Raw genomic sequence first — 25,949 nt, forward strand, 5'->3', positions numbered from 1 at the left:
AGGCCACTTTTAGTTCTGTCCAGAGCTCTTCCACACACAAAGCTGTGGGACGCTGTAATTCTTACTCATAGTGACTGAAAATAAAAGCCTGGTTAAGTACAAAGGGCTGTTTTCTGCCAAGCTCAATGAAAGGAGGAAGTGGCAAGGGTGGGTACAGGATGGCTGAAATTCCCCAGTCTTAACTGTGGATAGCGGGATTGCTTCAAGTTCTCCAAAACAATCCCAAATTAGGTCTTGTCAAGTCAGATACACATCTGCAAAAGAAATATACAACCTGACAATGACTGGGATATGGAGATGAGACCAAAGGGGAAAATGATATCTTTTCATGACAGAGTCCTAAAGTAGAATCATGTACTGATTTAAAAAAAAAAAAATCATGGCATTTGGGGTTCCACAGATCTCTGTTTGGTGCTGGATTTCTAGTTGTGAAAGCAAATGTATCTGTGTGGAACTTTGGGTTAAGCCAATTAACACCTCTACGATGCACATTGTTTGAGGTTAGAAGATGGAAAAAAAAAAAAATCCCTAAGCCATAAGGCTGCAGTGAAGAGTAAGTGAAATAATGCATATAAATTATTTGTATATTTTTATGAGTTCCCTGTACACAGTAAGTGCTCAGTTAACTTTTATCAGCATCATAATTATCTCTGACTTTGAGTACAGCCTCGTACAGTGGCATGGAGAAACCTGAGTGGGTCTAAGGGCTGGAATTCAACTCGTCCAGAGTGGTAGAGCAACACAGGGCATGACTGGACTGACGGCAAATATGACTCCTAAAATCTGAGAAGTTAATTTAGGCCAGGAGTCAGAAACTCAAATGCCTGCAAGAATCCAGGCGGTACTAGAAATAGGTAACTTAAGGGGGATAGTGCAGATGCCAGTTTGTGTGAGTGGTCAAGTCCACGACTTTGTTAACCTGGTGAGAACATACCCCATCTCAGGAGGCAGCGGCTATTGAATTCTAGATCATGTTGAAATGAGAGAATACGGGCTCAGTGTGGGAAGACCTTAATTAGTTTTTAAGAGAATCTGAATCCAATATACTTTATGTGACCTTTCCTGTTTCTAAAACACTGAAACAATTATTTAAATACATTGTATCGGCCAAACAAAACATGTCTGCAGCCAGACACTAACTGGATCTTTGGTCTATGGCTTCTTATATCACGCCTATCTAAGATTAATATTGGTCCTAAAATCGGGATGGGATTAAACCTCTGGGTTGGGGACAAGTAGACAGATATACACATACCCACATACAGAGAAAGAGGTGGGGGGGGGGGGAGAGAAAGAGAGAAAGAGAGAGAGAGAGAGAGAATTGAACCAAAACAAGAGCCACATATGTCACTGTAAATTTTCTAGCAGTCACACTAAGGAAAAGTAAAAAAAAAAAAAAAAAAAAAAAAAAAAAAAAGGAAATAATTTTAGTAATATATCTCATTTAACCCAACATATCATTTTAGCATGCAATTAATGCATATCTATTATTCACATAGTTAATATTTTTATAAAATATCTTCAAAATCAGGTATGCATTTTACACCTGGCATATTTTATTTCAGAGTTAGTTACATTTAAAGAGCTCAACAGCCACAGCACAGGTCTCAAATATGCTTCTCAAACTTTAATATGCATATTGAAATTTGGGGGATCATGTTAAAGGCTAATTGTGATTCACTGGTTAGCGTAGAGCCTCAAATGCTTTATTGTTGATGCTACTGGTCCATGGACTACACTTTGGACATCAAGGAGCTAGAGGGTTGTGGAAAGTCTCCTTCAGTCGGAATTCTTTTTCACTTAAAGTATTCCCTCTCTTTCAAATTCAGTAAATATCTCTTAAAGAGACTAAACTGATATTCTACTAGTTAGTCACCATATTTAGATGTGGAACAACATTAATAACTTTAAAAATAGGCAATATTTTACATACCTCTTGCAGAAGAACTGAGTCATTTACTCCTTTTTCTTTTAAACATGAGAACCTGCTAATCTATTACCAGATGGTTTCATGAGAACACACTTAGGCACACGGTAAGCACAACTTTAAATTCTAACTTCAGAAGTTTGGCATGTTAAATATTTTAATAAAGCAGACAATGGGATTTCAAGGGAAATTTGATAAATAATATCTCAAAGCTTGAGTATTTAGGGGCATTCCTCAGTCAAGGGTATGAATATTTCATAGACTCTCCAAAGAGAAACACTAAGAAAACTTTTTCATTTCCTCCTGACCATTCAACTTGAGAAATCGGTAGTGCTCTCTAGGCAGACCTTAGATCTTTGTGGACATGATGTGGATACATAAATATGGAAACATAAGCAGCTAAATGTGGAACAGAATAGAAATCAAGGATTCTACATAGCGCAGTTATACTCAGAATACAAAAGCTTTTAAAGCCAAAATAGTGTTCTGGAGGTGAGCAGTGAATTACAGTTGCTAAGAACTTGCTCTCACTCACCATTGTTTCTCTCGTGAACTTTACCAAGTGGTTTACCTATGCTCTCCTCTCTCAGATGGTAAGAATACTGTGTGTTGAACAACTAAGTTATTCACATATGCTGACAGGAAGGTATTGAATCTTAAACACGTGGTCAGGATGGACTGACAAGACATCAAGTTCCCAGGGCCCTTTCTTCTGCTGCATTTCATAATAGCCTCAGCTGTGATATTTATATTTTCCACAACACAGGATTCCAATCATAGAACTAATGTCTCTTCCTACACCGAATAAAATAGCATGTCAAAACGTAAGTAAATATAAAGAGACTTTTATGAAATCTTCAATTTTAAAGTCTTTGTTTTAGTTCTGAATTGAACTAAGTATGGAACTACATATACCAAATATACCCCCCCCCCACCCCAGTAACAACTGTTTAGTCATTTTTTTGGCATGAAATCTGTTGAGTGAAACATCTAAAGTTTGATTGTGATAGATGGCTTAAGTTAAGTTCATGTGGTAAAAATTATTCAGTGGGATCATTAGAATAGAGATAACTTTTTTAAAAGGTCAGAAATTATCTAGCACTGATGAGGAAAAAAATGATAAAACTCACTAATATGTTAAAAGAAATTTTAAAAGGCATAAATAAGTTAAGTAGATAAATGGAAGATTTAATATCATAAAGATGCCAATTAATTGTACATTGGTGACAACTCAAAAGCAATTCCAATCAAAATTACAACTTTTTTGTGTGTGAACTTCACAAACCAATTCTAGAATTTTTATGTTAGAGTAAGGGACAAGCGTAACCTAGATGCTTCTGAAGAAGAGAAACCTACCTTTCTTCATGCCAAGAATTATTCCTAAAATATACTAAATGAGCAAGATCCTATTATTTCAAGGAAAGACCAATAAAACTAAAGAGTGAGCCCAGAAACAAGCTAACATGTATAGAACCCAATTTATGCCACAAATGGTGTAGCAGATGTGAGAGAGATGATAGTGGACATTTCAATAAATGTTCTAGGACAAACTATGAGTCATACAGGAAAACAATAATAAAAAGTAGACCCTTGCCCAATAGCCATATATAATATTAAATCTGTCTGGGTTAAAGATGTAAAAAAAATAAAAGCAAAACCATACTCTATAGGACAATATCATTGTGTCTTCCATAAGGACAAGGATGGTTAAACAAAACACAAGAAAGTGCAAACTTCAGATGAAAAGAAATATATTAATGAAATATATTAATCTGACTATCAAAACCTCTGACTTCTGGCCATCAAAAGTTAATGTAAAGGAAGTGAAAAGAGAGTTGCACATGAGAGGGTGGGATTTTTCAATACATACAAGAGACAAAGGATTAATCAATGTCCAAAAGATAAAAAGAATTCACAATCTATAAGAAAAAGAGGAATAAATAACTAATAGAAAAGATGAGGAAAAGTCTTAATAGATAATTCACAGAAAGGAAATTTGAACAACCAATAAAAGATACCTAGCCTGATCAGTAATTACAGAAATGAAAGTTAAAAACCACAATGAGAGATCTTTTATAATTCACTACAGGGGGAGGAAAAATGTGTGTTAACGATACAGCACTTCTGGTGGGTACAGATTAGTATAACCACTTTGAAAACAATTTAGCATTCTCTGTGTACTCTTTTGTGTTTTGATTTTGCATTTTTTTTCATAAGTGTAGGAAAATAATCAAATATTTATTTTGTTTTTCTGCATGAACTGAATTCTATTTTAGGATAACCAAATAAGTGATGAGGAAAAATTATTCTCTGTGGAAGAATTCTAGCTAAAAATGAGGAACAAATGACAGTAGTAGAGAATTACCATTATACAATCCTTGGTAAAAATATTTAGATACATTTCATTATTATATGCTAAAACCATTTGGGTGAAATGATGGGGAACTTTATTGTGCAGTGATCAGACTGATACCACCTGAACTCATTCATCAAGCTCACAGAGGTTCACATATTAAAAATTTTTACCTAAAAAAAAAAAAAAATTGAGCCTGGATTTCATCAAGCTGGCTGACAGGAAATAGAGGGATAGAGGTGGGATGTAAAACAACAGTGTAGACTGATCAGTCACATTTAGAATACGAGACATTTCTTAGGATAGATGATGTGGTTTCTCCAACAAATCAACAGCATAAAAAATAAAAAGAAGGAGGGGATTGTTACAGAGGAAAAGAATTGCAGAAGATAGAATAAGAAAACACAAAATTATTTGGATTTCGATGTGGTTAAACCAACTGTGAAAAAATAACTTTAAGACAATCAATGAAATATGAGTAAGAACTAACTATGTATTAGATGATATTAAAGAATTATTAGTTAGTATGACAACATCTTGATGTTTTCTGTTAAAATGTTATCAGATAAAGATTCATACTGAAATATTAGTATGAACAATTCATATAGGTGAAATGACACATTTTACATTTGCTTTAATATAAACAAAGATGTTTAGGTTATAGAATCTAGTATTTTTGGTAAATTATTAGTTATGGAGTGGTGGTGGAGAGGAAGAGGTCTAGGATAACATCTGGATATGCCTTGGGTTGCAAGGGTAATGCCATTATCCAAGACAGGGGATACAGAAGCAACAGCACACTTCAGAGATTAAAACAAGTTTAATTTTGAAAATAAATTTTAGGTGCTAATGAGATACACAGAAGGTTCTCTGAAGTAAGCAGTAGGATACATGAATATGAAATAAGAAGAGAGATCTGTGTTAGGGTTGTAGCTGTGAACACAACTCAACTCTAGAAAAGTGATCAAATCACCCAGGAGAATGTACATTATAAGAAAAGAAGCCTAAGGATGGTCTCTGGTGAATGCCAACATGTATGAAATAAACAAGGGGATAGTTCAATGAGGGATTCTGAAAATAAAAAGGGTATTTGAATAGTGTTGAGAAGAAAGGGTTACTCAGCATAATGATTAATCAACACTAACCAAATAAGGTAGAGAAGTTAGGTAAGAGAAGAACTGAAAATAATCCACAGGGTGTTGAAGTTGGCAGTCATTGGTGCTGTTTGCAGGAGTCATGCCATTTGAATAATGGTGGCAGAGAACTAATTACCATGGGTTAGCACCTACCTGAGGAATGAGAAATGGAGACACTTGTTATTTTGAGGAGCTCAGATAAAAACTGAAAGAGGGGGAGTGAAATAGTTGGAGTGCAAGGAAGATTTCCTTATTTGTTTATTTTTTATATTTTTAGTTTATTTTTTATTTATTTTGAGAGAGAGAGAAAGTCAGGGAGGGGCAGAGGGAGAGGAATAGAGAATCCCAAGCAGGCCTTGTGCTGTCAGCACAGAGCCCTGATGCGGAGCTTGATCTCATAACAGTGAGATCATGACCTCAGCCAAAATCAAGAATCAGATGTTCACCCGACTGAGCCACTCAGGTGCCCCAAGATGATTTCCTTTTTTAATATAGAAATGGCTTCAGCATGTTTAGAGGCAAGATAAAGGGGCTAGTTGAGAGAGTCAGTTTGAGAATTTTTAACAACAGGGAGAACAGATGAAGTGTAGCTTCAGTAGAAAGATGGATGGAAAGCATCAAAAACATGTTGAATAAATTAGCTCTAAACAGAACAAGTTGGTATTTTTTTCTCTGGATTCGTAAAAATGTTGTGAGACTAGATATATGTATAAAGGAATATTTCACTTGGTAAGAATAAACTATCAATTCTTCTTCAAGAAATAAATCTATTTCTAAAAGTAGAGGGTGCAGCCACCTAAGGTCAGACGTATTTTGCTTCAGAACTGTCGCCAGAAAAAAAGCCTGAGTCATTCCTAGGGCATATATCCCTTATGGTTCTTGGGGAAGCATAGATCTCACTGTGTTGGGATAATGTGCACAGGTTTGCAGCAAATTGGCCCTCTGAGAACTGGGCGAATGGACAAGACAGCATGGTGGTTGTATGCCAAGAGTCAGGAGAAGTCATATTCTGAATGCAGATGGCAGGCCCAGGGGCCAAAGGCTGCTGGAATGGAATTGTGAGCGAAAATAATCAGAAGGGTACTCTGAGGGGAACACTGACTAGTGAGGAAGTCTATTTTGGTTGACAAAGAGAAAGAATCAGTTGGTAGTCTCTATGTTTAGACTGAACGTAATATGTGAAAAGTGAAGCAAATCATATATTGAGAGGAGTCAGTGTCAACAATTGGCAACAAAGGCCTTGAGGGTGGGGTGGAGGTTTAGAATATTTCTGGATATTTTTTAGAATATTTCTGGATATCCACACCTCAGTGAAATTTCCTAAAATTTCCCCTAGGAGAATCCAGGAATTTGGCTACAGGTGCATTAAAAAAAAAAAAAAAAAAAAAGTCCCTATCAATCTACTTTTGATGTTAGCAGGATAGATACAGCCAAAGCACAAAAAGATTGGAAGAGAGGAGTTAAATGACTTGTAGGTGAGATAAGAAAAGGTGGGTCCATTAAGGTGATGATGAGTTAAGAAGTCTTTAGAAAATAGCAATAGGATGCATAAAAATGGCAGGAATGTCAGAGGAGCAGAGTGTTATTTATTGTAAGTGTCAAATAATCTGGATACAGTGGAGAGTTCAAGTAGAATACTGCTACCACTTTTGAATTCTATGGAAAGTAAGAGAATTAAAAAGTTAGCTTGAGAGCTATTCAGAAGAAGATAGAAGGGCTAATCTGTGAATAAACTGACGGTATAGAGCAGATCATCTGTGATAGGTTGAGGTCTCCAGAGGAAAGGGCAGGGGCCAACAGTAAAAAGAATGTGGGTGGGGAGGAATCCCAGAATAGGCCAGTGATGAGAATAAATGAGGGTGAGCTAGTCAAAGGCTTGTACTTTGGTTGGTGGCCAAAGAAAAGAGGGAGGAGAATGTGTTAGATGGACTGTTCCCGAGGCTCCTAAGCAGACCAAGTCCCCAGTGGGCAAGAGCTTATGAGATTAGCCATTTTTAGGCTCTACTTATCATTTAAAAGGAATGTCACTGAAAATTTACTTACCTCATCTCTGAAAAGTTCTCTTCCTCAGACTGTTAATGGAAAAAGTACATCTATGATCATTCCCCACTTAATTTTTTTTATTTTGTATTCAAACCAATCTTATCATATTCCAAATGCATATGTATATGCATATCAACACAGATATATATATATATACTTTAGAGACAGAGATAGAGAGAGATAGAGAGAGAGAGATACATACACACATATCTATATAGATATATATAGATATCTCTAATCCAGGCACGATGTAGAACATAAAATAAAGATCATTTACCAGGCCACCGAGGAGCTTGTTCTCTTATTGAAAGTGTGAAGAGTGCATATAATTTACCTCATATCTGTGGGTTTTGGAAGAAGTCTTCTTTTTCCACTAAAATAGACTTCAAAATCTTCAATCTTTAGTCTGTGGGCATAGTCAATGTATCCTGACACTTCCTGCCCATGCGAGTTTTTGTCACGAATAAAGATCACGGTCTGGTAGAACACACAAAAGATGGAGAATAGAAAGAGTAAATGAACAAAAGTTATTTGAATACATTGCATATGATAATGAAAGCTAGAGATCTGGGGCGTTACATGTATCAGACCCTATTCTTAAATGCTTTACGTTTCAGCCTCGCCATGATCCTAGGAAGTAGGTATGATTATTTACTCCCGACAAATGAAGAAATTCACTACAAGTTAACTTCACATTCATATAATGTGCATTTACAATAATTTTATATGACAATATCAGTAAATAATTTATAGAGGTCTTCTAAAGGGCAGACATTAAGTGTTTGTAGTATATTATTTACTTGTCCCCCAATCCTATGGTCTTCTTGATGTCATAATTTTTTTAAGTTTATTTATTTATTTTGAGAGAAAGAATGGAAAAGAGAGAGAGAAAGCATGCACAGGAGTGGGGGAGGGGCAGGGAGAGAGACAGAGAGAACCCCAAGCAGGTTCTGCACTGCCAGCGTACAGCCTGCTGTGGGGCTCCAACACAAAACCACCAGATGGTGACCTGAGCTGAAATCAAGAGCTGGATACTTAACCAACTGAACCACCCACAAGCCTCTTGTAATACTATTTTTTAGATGGGAAAACAGGAACAGAGAGGTTGAGTACTTCACTCATGTTCTCATAGCTAGAAATGGAAAATTGAGATTAAAACTCTGGCTCATGTGATTGTCTTTCTAATCACTACATCATTTTTCCATATGAATGCTTATATATTTTCTGTTATAGAGATATAAATATCTGGTTCCTTCTCATGACCATGAAAGTCAAAAAATCTCTTTATAAATTAAAGTCACCTTACAAATTAATTCCATAAGTCAAAATAAACAGCAAGTACATATTTCTCATTCATCTTAATTCTTGCACAATATTGTTATTCACCTACTACATGTTAGGTTCCACTGTAAGTGCCAAGGACACAAGACAGTAAGTATCCTGGCCTCTCAGAACTTATGTTCTGGTGAGGGGAGACAGATGAGATATGGAAAGGAAAAAGTACTTCTGGAGAGTGATAAATGCCATATAAATAAAGCAAATAAAGAAGCAAATAAAGCAAATAAATAAACAAAGCAAATAAAGAAGATGGTTGACTGGAGAATGAGTTGCTTGTGGTGAAGCTTACTTCAAGTAATCAGAAAAGACCTTGGGGAGGTTAATTTAAACCATGACTTGAAGTCTGAAGGATGAGAAAAAGAGCCATGTAAAGATTTAGAACAGAAGCCTCTCAGGCAAAGGGAATACCTGATGCCAAGGTCCTTAAGTGGGAACAAGCTCACACAAATAAAAGAACTGTAATCTTTTCTCTATCGAGCCAACGGATATTGATCTCAAGTTCTAAGAGAAAAACAAAACAAACAAGTGAGGAAACAAAAAAATACAACTGCAACTGGAAGAGTTCTTGATGTATTTATTTCCAAATTGAATTCAAACTGCAGAATTTTATGGCAAAGTTCTACATTTGGAAGAAACGATAAAGAATCTTCCTTTTCCTCTCCAGCAATCATTAGATGGTTCCTTGTTGTATCTTTGTGTAGTCAATTATAGGAAGTACTAACATGGGTTACCTTAGACAGCAGAGCTTCCGGAAAACTAAAAGAATTTTTTCCCAGCCGAACCTGAGGAAACACGTTGCTAACAGTTTCCCAGTTGAAAAGCAGAAGAATAAGCCATAAACTAGTTTACTGCTAGTTGCTAGTTTGCTAAATTTCACCTGCCTGCTGTGGTTGTTTGGCATTGAGTGCTAAGGATACTGTGTTAAGAAGGATTCTGAGGCACATTCTTGGCTTAAGGACAGGAAGTATGGTGACGGATTAGTACCATTTCCCATAGATATGGCAGAAAGAGCTAGCATTGTCATTCCTGTGCTCAGACTTACATAGATTCAATCCCTAGTCCTTTTCATTTTCACCATATAACTCCAGTTAAATTTAGATTTCTCCATGCTTTTAGCCACACAGTTTTTAGCTTTTGCAGAACAAATTCTTAAATGGATGGTATCTCAATGAGACTTCCTGGGACTATTACACTATTAAACCCATACCTAACATTGCTATCCCTGCTTAAACAACACTATGTGCTGTAACTATTGATGTTTCCTATGCAGTCCTAAAGGTGCTTGGAATCTTTATGCCATCAAGTCTGCTCCTGGTGTTAGGCAAGTCATACAGGCACACACACACACACACACACACACACACACACACACAGAGAGAGAGAGAGAGAGAGAGAGAGAGAGAGAGAGAGAGAGAGAGAAATAAAAAGTCCCAAGTAAGTCCTCTACTTTAAAATGGAACTTTATTAACAGGGGGAAAAAAGACTCCTCTGTCTGCCTCTGTCTTTGTCCCTGTCTCTCTTTTTAAATGAGATGGGCCAGCCTTATTTTTTCAACAGAATGGCATACCAAATATTGTAACAGACCTTCCTGCTGAAAAATACAAATTCTGGGTAATATCTAAAAAGCAACTTGTAACATGCGTTGATGCACGGGCAAGAAAACGAGGAATACTAGAGTCAAACACTTAGTGAAACCAGACCCCAGGAAGGAAAGCAGAGCCCTAAAGCCATCTTTGGCCTGCAGGCATGTGCCCAACCCCAGGGAATCTCAGCAAGAATTTCATGATTTGGGTGGTTGGAGGTGACCGGAAACAAAATCCAGCCTTTCAGGTAGAGAGACTAATAGGACTTATTGCCTCAACATAGGGCAGAGAAATAAAAGGATGAAAACAATCTTCCATGTGTCCAGAGAAAAGAAGAATCATTCCAGAAGTATACATCCAGAGAAAGTATCTTTCTAGTGAGCAAAATATAGACATTTTCAGACCAAAGAATGAGACTTTTCTTTGATTGACAAAAGACTCTTGCTCAGAGAAATCCTAGAGGATGTCCAGTTGACCCTTGAACAACGTGGGTTTGAATGACACAACTCCACTTGTATGTGGATTTTTTTTTCAATAACTACAGTACAGTACTGTAAATGTATTCTTCCTTCCTTATGATTTTCTTAATATTTTCTTTTCTCTAGCTTACTTTATTGTAATAATACAGTATATAATACATACAACATACACAATATGTGTTAGTTAACTGTGTCATCAGTAGGGTTTCCAATCAACAGTAGGCTATTAGTTAAGTTTTTGAGGAGTTAAAGTTGTATGCAGATATTTGACTGCATGGTGGGGTTGGCACATTTAACTCCTATGTTGTTCAAGAGTCAACTGTACTTCATGCAAAAGCAAGTGACTCTAACTGAAAGGTCAGAGATAAAGAATAGAATGATAATCAAAGAAAATAGTACATATATGGAAAAAATATAAACAAATACTGACTGTGTAAAAGAATAATAAAAATGTCTTCTGTAATATAAAAAACAATAATATGTCTAAAATTTTAAAACAAACATATATGTTAAAATGTTGGAATGTCCTTGGATTTTTAAGAATAAAGGCAGTTATATTGATTAATTCTAGAATTTGATAAATATACATGTATAAATCTAGAACCACCATCAACAAATAGAAAATACTGTATATGATCTTTAAATTGTTAAAGGAAGGAAAAAATGAGGAAAAAGTGATCAATCAATGAAACAGAGGGCAAGAAGGTAGATGAAAAATATGGGAGAGGCAGGAAAAATCCACATACAAGTGGAGCTGTGTAATTCAAACCCACGTTGTTCAAGAGTCAACTGGACATCCTCTAGGATTTCTCTGAGCAAGAGTCTTTTGTCAACCAAAGAAAAGTCTCATTCTTTGGTGTGAAAATGTCTATATTTTGCTCAAAATGTAATGATAGTGGTATGGGCTGAATTGTGTCCCCTCAAAATCCACATGTTGAAACCCTATCCCTCAGTACCTCAGAGAATGTATTTGGCCATACGGCCTTTAAAGAAGTTATTAAATTTAAGTGAGCCCATGAGGGTAGTCCCTAATCCAATCTAACTTTATAAGAAGAGGATATTTGGACCTATAGACATCAGGGGTTTGTATGGAGGGGAAAGACCATGTGAAGACTTAGAAGGAAAGGGGTACTGGCAAGCCAAGGAGGAAGGCTTCAGAAGAAACCAGCCCTGCTGACATCTTGATCTATCTTTGACTCCTAGCTTCAAGGACTGTGAGAAAATAAATTTCTGTTGTTTAACCACCCAGTATGTGGTATTTTGTTATGGCAGCCCTAGCTAACTTATATATATGGTAGTAAATTAAAATAGTTAAGTAATGACAATGTAAATGGCTAAATGTTTAAGTTAAAAAACAAAGGTTCTTAGAATGGATAAAAAATATGATATAAAATGTACAGTTGAAAGTTAACTGTTTAAAGAATATGCATACGAAGATGTCCAAAAGAGGGTTGGTATTAGCATATTAGTATGAGACAAATGAGTTTGAAGACAAAAACTGTTCCTAGAGATGGAGAGTCACTAGACAATGATAAAGATTCAATGCAGAAAGATAGAACAATTATAACCTTGAACGAACCTTTGAAAACATAGTTTCAAAATATGGAAAGCAAAAATGGATAGAACTACAAAGATAAATACACAAGTCATCAGCATCGTGGTTAATTTATCTCTCACCTTAGGTTTCAGATCAATCCATAAATTCCATAATCATTCTAAAATTAATATAGATTGTAAAGAATTAAAAACACAAGCTTGAGTGCTCGGTTTTTACCTTAGCCAAATACCTAAACATCTCAATGTTTTGCGGATAAAATGACTGATGGTCTAAAATTATATATATATTTACCCACGATTTAACTATTTTATATTATTATATAAAACCTTCCCTTTAACTATTTTATATTATTATATAAAACCTGCCCTTAAAGACCATTGTCCATTTTATATTATTATATATTACTTTATATTATTATATTAATAATATATATATAATATATAATATAATATAATATAATATAATATAATATAATATAATATAATATAATATATTATATTATATATTATATTATATATATTTTATATTATTATATAAAACCTTCCCTTTAACTATTTTATATTATTATATAAAACCTTCCCTTAAAGACCATTGTCCATGGGAATCTGAAGTAAATTATTTCAAATCACACTTCTCCAGCCTCGTGAGAGTTAAGTGGATGCTCTGTGATTTTTGTGACTCCTGGGATTTTTCTGGAGCTAGAGATCTTAAGTCAGGCCAAACTGAGTATAAGTGAGGGTTCCTCCAGGTTCACTGTATGTCTTTGAGTGGGTTGTCCAAACTCTTAACACCTCTCTATATTCATAAGGCTTATGCCCCTAAGTTGGTTACCGCAAAATCTACGGAGCTTCTACCAAACAAACAGAACTAAATACCTCCAAAACAAATAGAGAAACAAACAAACAAAACCAAAATAAACAAAAGACAAAAATCCTGTTTGGACCTAAGCATTTAGTTAGCTAAGCCTTCTTTAGCCTCTTCTTTCTTCCTGTTTCTCCTTCAGCTCTATAGAGCAACAAAATAATCTCTTTCGTTTTGCATCGAATTGCTCAGCTCATAAATCAGGTGCTGTCAGAGGCTTACCTTCTGCCCTATGCACTCAATTTGTTAGCAAATATTGCTTCTTTTTCAATGGGGGATTTCTAGTGATCATTGTATCTATAATTTCTTTTCTTTTCCATAGAAACAAATCAGTTCACTGATGACTTTCCAAGTATGGCTACGTAGGTATAAAAGTATATTTTGAAAGACTTTTTAGTAAAATTAAAAAAAAACTGCTAAAATAAAACAAATCCTAATGAAGATGCTTCATGAAATCATTTTTAAAAGTTGATTAAAGCTATTGCTGTGTAGTAATTGGTGACAGATTGTCAGGAAATTACAACTTAACATTTAACTACAGAATTACATCATTATAAAAGCACAGTGCAGATAACAGGAAAAAATAATAAAACAGAAGAGGTAAGAGAGAGGTGTAGTATTTGACAGCTGGTTGAAGTGTTATTGTCTCATTTATTTTTTATTATATGAATTGTCCAAGAATTAGAATTCAGTTAACTAACACTTTTGACTAATACATTTAATGTATTCATCTATGAAATGTATATTTTCCCCTAAAGTGGACACTAATTACTCCTACTATTAATACCACTAGGTATCATTTCTTAAGAAGACACTACGCTCTGAGCAAATAGTAAAAGCTTTCTATTCATTATCTTTTTTTAATTCTCTCAAACATGTATAATGGCTAGATAGCATTGTTTTCCTCATTTTGTAAATGTAGGAGTTAAAACATTGAGAAGATTCCCTTCAAAGACCTGCAACCAGAGAATGAGGTACCCACATCATACCCAAGATGCCTTCTCATGAAGTCCATGTTTTTAACCACTCCATGGTGGACACACAGACTGGGATCCAAACATGGCCTTGCCATCTACTTACTTTGTGACACTGATAAAGTCGTTATCCTTTTTTAAGATTCAGTGTCACCTATTACAAAATGAACATAACAGCTGCTTCTCAGAGTCGCTGTGTGAACTAAAACCATTTTTGCTAAGCGATGAACAATGCTTGGCACATGGTAAACATTCTGAATATTGTCTATTGCTTTTTAAAATTTTTATTATTACCATTACTATTGCATTTATACTATGCTAAGAGTTTTATCAGTTCCTTAGGGATAAGGAAATGGAATATTTTTATCAGAATTCCATTGCCTGGGTGTGTATAATTATGTTGCAGGACATGGTTCAATTCATTTGTTACGTTCAGTCATTCTCAGTTAAAGCTTTGGATGTATCTGGAAGTTAAAATTTAAACAATTTTTCCGGATACTATTATATGCAAACAGGATGGACCCAATTGACAATAAAATCCTAATGCTGGCATCCAGAATGGGCAGAATAGGCTGAGAACTTTTTTTGAAGAATTAGCTTAAATCAGCTTGACTGTGATGCCTTTTAGTAGTTGCAAGCTTTCTTATTTGGAGCCTTGTATTGTTTCACTAGGAATTATCAAACGTTATAAATAATTGGGGCACTTGGGTAGCTCAGTCGGGTAAGCATCGGACTCTTGATTTTGGCTCAGGCCATGATCTCACGGTTTGTGAGTTCATGCCCCGCATCAGACTCCGTGCTGACAGTGTCTGCTTGGGATTCTCTCTCTCCCTCTCTCTCTCTGTTCCTCCCCGACTTGTGTTCTCTCTGTGTCTTTCAAAATAAATACATAAGCTTTAAAAAATATATTATAAATGTTTTAAGTTTCTCTAATAACACTTTCCTTTAAAAAAATAACAGCTTTATTGAGGTATAGTTTACATAACATAAAATTCACCCTAAAGTTTTAAATGCACAGATCAATGATTTTCAGTAAATTTGAAGGGCCATGCAACACAGTCCAGTTTCGAGAATATTTGCATCACCGCAAAGAGATCCCTTGTGCCCATTTGCAGTCATCTCTGTTCCCACCCCCATCCCCCGGCAACCACTAATCTACTTTCTGCCTCTATAGATTTGCCTTTTCTGTATTTTTCATATAAATGGAATCATACAATATATGGTCTTTTTCATTCTAATATTTTTTTTTATCACAGTTAATTTCCCAAAAGACACATGAAAACTATAAGGGCTCTTTTAAATGATGATGTTATGTTTATAAAAAGGCAAACTTCCAAAATGCTCACTGTCCGTAGATAAAACCGTTCAGTCCTCTTTAGAACAAGTCAAAGTAAAACCAACACAAATACTTCAGTCAATCAAATGATATTCATTTGAAGCCATGAACACTGGTTTACATTTATTTGCAACCTAAGCAGAAAACACTAGTTTTTGTAACAATGACAAAAACTACAAGAACAAGCCTCTGATAAATATTAAGATACAAGTATTCCTGATTTTGAAAAGGGTTCTGACACCAAGGAGAATAGGAAATCTGAGATTTTATGAAGAAGGTCTGTGACCTCAAGTGTGAGTCAGTGTTAGTTGAAAAGACTTATGGAATGCCTAGTCAGGTCCTCATTACTTCTCATGTGTTCGGAAAAGATGAATTAAAGTACAATTTAGACCATTAATATATCATTTGGATCTTTGGCTGCTTGTCTTTTCCCAGAAGTGGATTAAAATACAAATTCATAAACTTGTTATGAGTTGAGTACATGTGTTGCCTGATTTTTCTTGCCAAACGCTAATGAGGAGACATAAACCTGATACACTGAAACGGGACTTTTTCAACAGTGAAGCCAAAGTCACTTGGAAAAAAAAGAAAAAAACATTGCAAGCAGTTTGTTGCTAAAACTGAAACACCCATTTCAGGGTATGAAAGCTGTCAAGCAAGCTAAGTTCTTGTACTGCCCCTCTGGGATGGTCAGTATGCTCCCTGAAGGAGAGCAAGTGAAGAAAGAATTTGTATCTCCTGTAATTTTAAAACTCTTGGAATGCTTTCATGAATCATTAGTTTTAGGGAATCTTCTCCTTTCAGAAGAGAAATGACTCTGCAACAATCTTTTGTAACATTTCAAAATGTCTGTCCTTACATACATTTCTCTAAAACAAGCTCCTTTCTGAAATGTATACCGATAATTATTTTAAAATTCTATATCCTCTTACGTGATCGCAATTGGACACATTTCTTTTTACTTACACACACAATTCTCGTGGGTATGTTTAAGAGAGTTCTTTGTTCTTCCTGTTGGGAGACTTAGGCTCGGAACCAGCACACTTTGGCCTCTATATCCTATTGGCCAGAGCAGGTCAGAGGCCAGCCCAGATTCCAGAAGCCGGGAGAGGAACTTCTTGATGGGCGGAGCTACAAAAGTGTCATTGCAAAGGGGCGTGGATAAAGGACAAAGTGGAGGATTGTGGCCCCTTTTTAATCTATAGTTATATACCGTAAAGAACCTAGGAGTCGGGCATGTGGCAGGTTTACTCATTTTGCAACAGTTGGAGATTCGATTTCTGAGAGGAATCATGGACTCATAACTTTTTTCACTCCCACGTTATATAACAGATCCATATCTGAAAAGGTTTTTTGCATTACCAGTGAGGTTAAGAATAATTTAGGAATATTTGGCCCCACTGCTAGTATCCAAAATGTTCTGGAAATTCTAGTGAATGAAAATAATACTAAAAGTACATATAAGCTCTAAATACATGAAAGGAGAATAGGAAGTTATTATATTTTGTATTAAAGGGTAATGACTTAGAAAATCCAAGACAGCTAACTAAAACACTTCTAAGACCACTCATAAGTTAATCCAATTCAAAATATCTATGCAAAGAAAAAGGCGGCAAGATGGCAGCTTAGGAGGACGCTGGGCTCACCGCACGTCCTGCTGATCACTTAGATTCCACCTACACCTGCCTAAAAAACCCAGAAAACCGCCAGAGGATTAGCAGAACAGAGTCGCCGGAGCCAAACGCAGACGAGAGGCCCACGGAAGAGGGTAGGAAGGGCGGCGAGGCGGTGCGCGCTCCACGGACTGGCGGGAGGGAGCCGGGGCGGAGGGGCGGCTCGCCGGCCAAGCAGAGCCCCCGAGTCTGGCTTGCAAAAGCGGAGGGGCCTGACGGACTGTGTTCCCACAACAAGCGCGACTTAGCGTCTGGGAGGTCATAAGTTAACAGCTCTGCTCGGAAAGCGGGAAGGCTGGAGGACAAAGGGAGGGAGAGCTGCTGAGCCCCCTGACAACAGAGCTCAGTTTGGTGGGGAACAAAGGCGCTCACCAGCGCCATCTCCCCCGCCCATCCCCCAGCCAAAATCCCAAAGAGAACCGGTTCCTGCCAGGGAACTTGCTCGCTCCACGCAAACACCCAACTCTGCGCTTCTGAGGAGCCAAAACCCGGCAGCGGATCTGACTCCCACCCGCTGCCACAGGGCCCCTCCTGAAGTGGATCACCTAAGGAGAAGCGATCTAAGCCTGCCCCTCCTGCCCCCGTGCACCTTGCCTACCCACCCCAGCTAATACGCCAGATCCCCAGCATCACAAGCCTGGCAGTGTGCAAGTAGCCCAGACGGGCCACACCACCCCACAGTGAATCCCGCCCCTAGGAGAGGGGAAGAGAAGGCACACACCAGTCTGACTGTGGCCCCAGCGGTGGGCTGGGGGCAGACATCAGGTCTGACTGCGGCCCCGCCCACCAACTCCAGTTATACACCACAGCACAGGGGAAGTGCCCTGCAGGTCCTCACCACGCCAGGGACTATCCAAAATGACCAAGCGGAAGAATTCCCCTCAGAAGAATCTCCAGGAGATAACAACAGCTAATGAGCTGATCAAAAAGGATTTAAATAATATAACAGAAAGTGAATTTAGAATAATAGTCATAAAATTAATCGCTGGGCTTGAAAACAGTATACAGGACAGCAGAGAATCTCTTGCTACAGAGATCAAGGGACTAAGGAACAGTCACGAGGAGCTGAAAAACGCTTTAAACGAAATGCATAACAAAATGGAAACCACCACAGCTCGGCTTGAAGAGGCAGAGGAGAGAATAGGTGAACTAGAAGATAAAATTATGGAAAAAGAGGAAGCTGAGAAAAAGAGAGATAAAAAAATCCAGGAGTATGAGGGGAAAATTAGAGAATTAAGTGATACACTAAAAAGAAATAATATATGCATAATTGGTATCCCAGAGGAGGAAGAGAGAGGGAAAGTTGCTGAAGGGGTACTTGAAGAAATCATAGCTGAGAACTTCCCTGAACTGGGGAAGGAAAAAGGCATTGAAATCCAAGAGGCACAGAGAACTCCCTTCAGACGTAACTTGAATTGATCTTCTGCACGACATATCATAGTGAAACTGGTAAAATACAAGGATAAAGAGAAAATTCTGAAAGCAGCAAGGGGTAAACGTGCCCTCACATATAAAGGGAGACCTATAAGACTCATGACTGATCTCTCTTTTGAAACTTGGCAGGCCAGAAAGAATTAGCACGAGATTTTCAGGGTGCTAGACAGAAAAAATATGCAGCCAAGAATCCTTTATCCAGCAAGTCTGTCATTTAGAATAGAAGGAGAGATAAAGGTCTTCCCAAACAAACAAAAACTGAAGGAATTTGTCACCACTAAACCAGCCCTACAAGAGATCCTAAGGGGGACCCTGTGAGACAAAGTCCCAGAGACATCACTACAAGCATAAAACATACAGACATCACAATGACTCTAAACCCGCATCTTTCTATAATAACACTGAATGTAAATGGATTAAATGCACCAACCAAAAGACATAGGGTATCAGAATGGATAAAAAAACAAGACCCATCTATTTGCTGTCTACAAGAGACTCATTTTAGACCTGAGGACACCTTTAGATTGAGAGTGAGGGGATGGAGAACTATTTATCATGCTACTGGAAGCCAAAAGAAAGCTGGAGTAGCCATACTTATATCAGACAAACTAGACTTTAAATTAAAGGCTGTAACAAGAGATGAAGAAGGACATTATATAATAGTTACAGGGTCTATCCATCAGAAAGAGCTAACGATTATAAATGTCTATGCACCGAATACCGGAGCCCCCAAATATGTAAAACAATTACTCATAAACATAAGCAACCTTATCGATAAGAATGTGGTTGGGGCGCCTGGGTGGAGCAGTCGGTTAAGCGCCCGACTTCAGCCAGGTCACGATCTCGCGGTCCGTGAGTTCGAGCCCCGCGTCAGGCTCTGGGCTGATGGCTCAGAGGCTGGAGCCTGTTTCCGATTCTGTGTCTCCCTCTCTCTCTGCCCCTCCCCCGTTCATGCTCTGCCTCTCTCTGTCCCAAAAATAAATAAACGTTGAAAAAAAAAAATCTTTGAAAAAAAAGAATGTGGTAATTGCAGGGGACTTTAACACCCCACTTACAGAAATGGATAGATCATCTAGACACACGGTCAATAAAGAAACAAGGACCCTGAATGAGACATTGGATCAGATGGACTTGACAGATATATTTAGAACTCTACATCCCAAAGCAACAGAATATACTTTCTTTTCGAGTGCACATGGAACATTCTCCAAGATAGATCATATACTGGGTCACAAAACAGCCCTTCATAAGTTTACAAGAATTGAAATTATACCATGCATACTTTCAGACCACAATGCTATGAAGCTTGAAATCAACCACAGAAAAAAGTCTGGAAAACCTCCAAAAGCATGGAGGTTAAAGGACACCCTACTAACGAATGAGTGGGTCAACCAGGCAATTAGAGAAGAAATTAAAAAATATATGGAAACAAACGAAAATGAAAATACAACAATCCAAACGCTTTGGGACGCAGCGAAGGCAGTCCTGAGAGGAAAATACATTGCAATCCAGGCCTATCTCAAGAAACAAGAAAAATCCCAAATACAAAATCTAACAGCACACCTAAAGGAACTAGAAGCAGAACAGCAAAGGCAGCCTAAACCCAGCAGAAGAAGAGAAATAATAAAGATCAGAGCAGAAATAAACAATATAGAATCTAAAAAAACTGTAGAGCAGATCAACGAAACCAAGAGTTGGTTTTTTGAAAAAATAAACAAAATTGACAAACCTCTAGCCAGGCTTCTCAAAAAGAAAAGGGAGATGACCCAAATAGATAAAATCATGAATGAAAATGGAATGATTACAACCAATCCCTCAGAGATACAAACAATTATCAGGGAATACTATGAAAAATTATATGCCAACAAATTGGACAACCTGGAAGAAATGGACAAATTCCTGAACACCCACACTCTCCAAAACTCAATCAGGAGGAAATAGAAAGCTTGAACAGACCCATAACCAGCGAAGAAATTGAATCGGTTATCAAAAATCTCCCAACATATAAGAGTCCAGGACCAGATGGCTTCCCAGGGGAGTTCTACCAGACGTTTAAAGCAGAGATAATACCTATCCTTCTCAAGCTATTCCAAGAAATAGAAAGGGAAGGAAAACTTCCAGACTCATTCTATGAAGCCAGTATTACTTTGATTCCTAAACCAGACAGAGACCCAGTAAAAAAAGAGAACTACAGGCCAATATCCCTGATGAATATGGATGCAAAAATTCTCAATAAGATACTAGCAAATCGAATTCAACGGCATATAAAAAGAATTATTCACCATGATCAAGTGGGATTCATTCCTGGGATGCAGGGCTGGTTCAACATTCGCAAATCAATCAACGTGATACATCACATTAACAAAAAAAAAGAGAAGAACCATATGATCCTGTCAATCGATGCAGAAAAGGCCTTTGACAAAATCCAGCACCCTTTCTTAATAAAAACCCTTGAGAAAGTCGGGATAGAAGGAACATACTTAAAGATCATAAAAGCCATTTATGAAAAGCCCACAGCTAACATCATCCTCAACGGGGAAAAACTGAGAGCTTTTTCCCTGAGATCAGGAACATGACAGGGATGCCCACTCTCACCGCTGCTGTTTAACATAGTGCTGGAAGTTCTAGCATCAGCAATCAGACAACAAAAGGAAATCAAAGGCATCAACATTGGCAAAGATGAAGTCAAGCTTTCGCTTTTTGCAGATGACATGATATTATACATGGAAAATCCGATAGACTCCACCAAAAGTCTGCTAGAACTGATACAGGAATTCAGCAAAGTTGCAGGATACAAAATCAATGTACAGAAATCAGTTGCATTCTTATACACTAACAATGAAGCAACAGAAAGACAAATAAAGAAACTGATCCCATTCACAATTGCACCAAGAAGCATAACATACCTAGGAATACATCTAACCAAAGATGTAAAGGATCTGTATGCTGAAAACTATAGAAAGCTTATGAAGGAAATTGAAGAAGATTTAAAGAAATGGAAAGACATTCCCTGCTCATGGATTGGAAAAATAAATATTGTCAAAATGTCAATACTACCCAAAGCTATCTACACATTCAATGCAATCCCAATCAAAATTGCACCAGCATTCTTCTCGAAACTAGAACAAGCAATCCTAAAATTCATATGGAACCACAAAAGGCCCCGAATAGCCAAAGGAATTTTGAAGAAGAAGACCAAAGCAGGAGGCATCACAATCCCAGACTTTAGCCTCTACTACAAAGCTGTCATCATCAAGACAGCATGGTATTGGCACCAAAACAGACACATAGACCAATGGAATAGAATAGAAACCCCAGAACTAGACCCACAAACGTATGGCCAACTCATCTTTGACAAAGCAGGAAAGAACATCCAATGGAAAAAAGACAGCCTCTTTAACAAATGGTGCTGGGAGAACTGGACAGCAACATGCAGAAGGTTGAAACTAGACCACTTTCTCACACCATTCACAAAAATAAACTCAAAATGGATAAAGGACCTAAATGTGAGACAGGAAACCATCAAAACCTTAGAGGAGAAAGCAGGAAAAGACCTCTCTGACCTCAGCCGTAGCAATCTCTTACTCGACACATCCCCAAAGGCAAGGGAATTAAAAGCAAAAGTGAACTACTGGGACCTTATGAAGATAAAAAGCTTCTGCACAGCCAAGGAAACAACCAACAAAACTAAAAGGCAACCAACGGAATGGGAAAAGATATTCGCAAATGACATATCGGACAAAGGGCTAGTATCCAAAATCTAGAAAGAGCTCACCAAACTCCACACCCGAAAAACAAATAACCCAGTGAAGAAATGGGCAGAAAACATGAATAGACACTTCTCTAAAGAAGACATCCGGATGGCCAACAGGCACATGAAAAGATGTTCAGCGTCGCTCCTTATCAGGGAAATACAAATCAAAACCACACTCAGGTATCACCTCACGCCAGTCAGAGTGGCCAAAATGAACAAATCAGGAGACTATAGATGCTGGCGAGGATGTGGAGAAACGGGTACCCTCTTGCATTGTTGGTGGGAATGCAAATTGGTGCAGCCGCTCTGGAAAGCAGTGTGGAGGTTCCTCAGAAAACTAAAAATAGACCTACCCTATGACCCAGCAATAGCACTGCTAGGAATTTATCCAAGGGATACAGGATTACTGATGCATAGGGCCACTTGTACCCCAGTGTTCATAGCAGCACTCTCAACAATAGCCAAATTATGGAAAGAGCCTAAATGTCCATCAACTGATGAATGGATAAAGAAATTGTGGTTTATATACACAATGGAATACTACGTGGCAATGTGAAAAAATGAAATATGGCCTTTTGTAGCAACGTGGATGGAACTGGAGAGTGTGATGCTAAGTGAAATAAGCCATACAGAGAAAGACAGATACCATATGGTTTCACTCTTATGTGGATCCTGAGAAACTTAACAGGAACCCATGGGGGAGGGGAAGGAAAAAAAAAAAAAGAGGTTAGAGTGGGAGAGAGCCAAAGCATAAGAGACTGTTAAAAACTGAGAACAAACTGAGGGTTGATGGGGGGTGGGAGGGAGGAGAGGGTGGGTGATGGGTATTGAGGAGGGCACCTTTTGGGATGAGCACTGGGTGTTGTATGGAAACCAATTTGTCAATAAATTTCATATATTAAAAAAAACAATATATCTATGCAAAAATAAAAAATAATAGCATGGTTTAACACTAGCCATAACGTACTAGCTACTGTGCTATCAATATCTATTTAAATGATGCTTTTTAAAAAATTGTAACATTTGGGGTGCCTGGGTGGCTCATTTGGTTAAGCGTCCTGCCGACTCTTGATTTTGGTTCAGGTCATGATCCCATGGTTCATGGGGTCGAGCCCCGTGTGGGGTTCTGCACTCCAGGCTCCATGCTGACAGTGCAGAGCCTGCTTGGGATTCTCTCTCCCCCTCTCTCTGCTCCTCCCCTGCTCAAGCACATGAACTCTCTCTCTCGAGAATAAATAAATAAATACATTTTTTGAAACAAATTTAAAATATTGTAACATTCCTCCAAATATTTTTCACAGGTTTTTTTCTAAAAAAAATAATAAAAATTAAACAAAGAGGCTACACTGCTGAAAGGAAAGTTATTATTATACAATAAATGTACTGAAATTCTAAGCAAAACACCAATGGAGCATTTCCGATTACTTAAAGCTCTACCTCGAAGAGTAAGTGGTTAACACTATCTAAGATAATTTTTAAAAGGAAAAATAAACAGCAGAACTTGTACTACTAGATATAATGCTATCGTAACTAAATCTTGTATCATTGGTAAAGTGATTGATGCATAATGGAAAGTAATAACTTCAGAAATACCCCCATACATACAAATGCACACAGTATATATCTTTTTCTATAGGGTGATATTTTTAAATGTTCTACAATGAATATCTATTCTTCCTTTAACAACATGATCCCAAAATCTTGTCTTCAAACATACCACTCTCTGACCTCCATCTCCTGTCTTTGTAGCTCACACACTCTGGAAGCTCCATTTCCACAGTGCTTTCAGATCTTTGGAGCTGCTAACCCATTAAACCACCATGTTTCATTGTTTATTACCCTCTTCACATATCCCCCGGTTTATCCAGCTTACGTTCCACAGTGCAGCATCATAATTGTTCACTTGCACACCCTTTCAAATTCCTTTCACACATCCTTTCGGTATGCTCACTGAAAAAAAGCCCAACATTGTTTCAAACCACCTTCCCTCTCAGTTTGCTTTTGCATAGCAACAACGAGTTTGGCTGGAGAAAAAGAAAACTATGATGACTAGTCTCACAAATATTAACACTAGCAGCATGACCTCCCTGCAGCATTTGACTATAAACTCTATTGGCCCTATATAGTCCTTGCGTATTGATTATGATAATTTTCTTTCTCCTACAACCTGATTTTTTTTTATATTGTCTTTCCTCAAACTTTCAAAAGTATCCTTTTTCACACTCAATAGTTCTCTCTTTGAAAATAGAAGAAATCAGAGCAGGGCCCCTCATCTTCCTTCAATCAAATCAATCTATGCAAGTTAGATTGAGGATCCACGTGAGGATATGCGTTCTTCCATTTGTCCTGTTGTGAGAGCTGGAGTATCCAGGCTTCTATCCAAGGCCAGCCTGTTGTTTTCCACATTGAACCACAATGAGTAACCTCTCTTGTTACTCTTTAATCATTGATGTTTTACCTTCTGTAATATCATCACTACTGACATAAATATACTGTATCATCTATTATTTGAAAAAAAAAACCCAGCTAGTTGCAGTCCCAAGGTTTTGCTTTTCTTTACAATTCTTATGATCTCCTTAGCCATTGCAAACAGGTTTTCCTGGAGCACTCTGATAAATAGTTCTGTCTCTCACATCTACTATTCCATCTTGCCAAATCCTATGGTCAATTCTCATTTTTAATTTCACTTGAACTCCCTGCAACATTTGACGTAATTGTTCACCTTCCTCTTTCTTGAAACATTTTTTTTTCGTGTAGTTTCAGGGACATCATATATTCCCAAGTTTTTCTTTTGCTTCACCAATTTTTTCTTTATTGGATCCTTCTTTTCTTTCTAATGTCCAAGTTTTATAGCTCTCCAAGGCTCAATCTTCATCTTTTCTCTGTCTGCATTCACTCACCAGTTGATCTTATCCAGTGTTCCATAGCTTTAAGTATCAGTCTTAGTCTTTCATGAGCTTTAGACTCATGTGGATAATTTTTATAAAAATCTTTATCTCCAGCCTTGAGGTTTTCCCTGAATCTCAATCAACGTTGTATGTGTTTTTGTCTACCACATCATTCTAACTGGATGCAATCTGGACATCTTGGTTTGCAGAACCATACCATCATTCTGTAAATCTGCTTTTAATTATGCCTCCTACAAAAGCAAGTAGCTTCAACATCAAAATGTAGATGTCTCTGCATTAACCCTGATTTCTCTTCTGCTTCCCACATCTAATAAATCGCCAAGTTCTCTTGATCATACCTTTAAATATATATTTCAAACTATGCCTTCGTTTTCCATAACCATTGCTAATATCAAATCAGATATCTGAAATAACAAACCTTATTGTTTTTCTGCTGACCTGTCACAACTACCTTCTGGGACATCGTTTTTCACTCCAACCACCTTCAAAAATATCCCAGAATTTCTGCTGTAGCACAGAAATCTGAATGTATTTCTCCTTGTTTTGGTAGTTATTTGGAGTCTGAACTGCTAACCTGTTTAATATTGTAGA

General features: G+C 37.4%; 1 protein-coding gene across 2 annotated transcripts in view; it reads right to left on the reverse strand.

The window, feature by feature from the left end:
* CFAP299 (cilia and flagella associated protein 299) overlaps positions 1-25,949 on the reverse strand; it is a 594,205-nt gene that overhangs the window by 72,870 nt on the left and 495,386 nt on the right. For both annotated transcript variants that reach the window (XM_043572380.1, XM_043572381.1), the window contains exon 4: positions 7,794-7,936. In XM_043572380.1, the coding sequence (XP_043428315.1) occupies positions 7,794-7,936 (143 nt within the window). The remainder of the gene's footprint in view (positions 1-7,793; positions 7,937-25,949) is intronic.

The sequence above is a fragment of the Prionailurus bengalensis genome, chromosome B1 (assembly GCF_016509475.1).
Source record: "Prionailurus bengalensis isolate Pbe53 chromosome B1, Fcat_Pben_1.1_paternal_pri, whole genome shotgun sequence".
Taxonomy (NCBI): domain Eukaryota; kingdom Metazoa; phylum Chordata; class Mammalia; order Carnivora; family Felidae; genus Prionailurus; species Prionailurus bengalensis.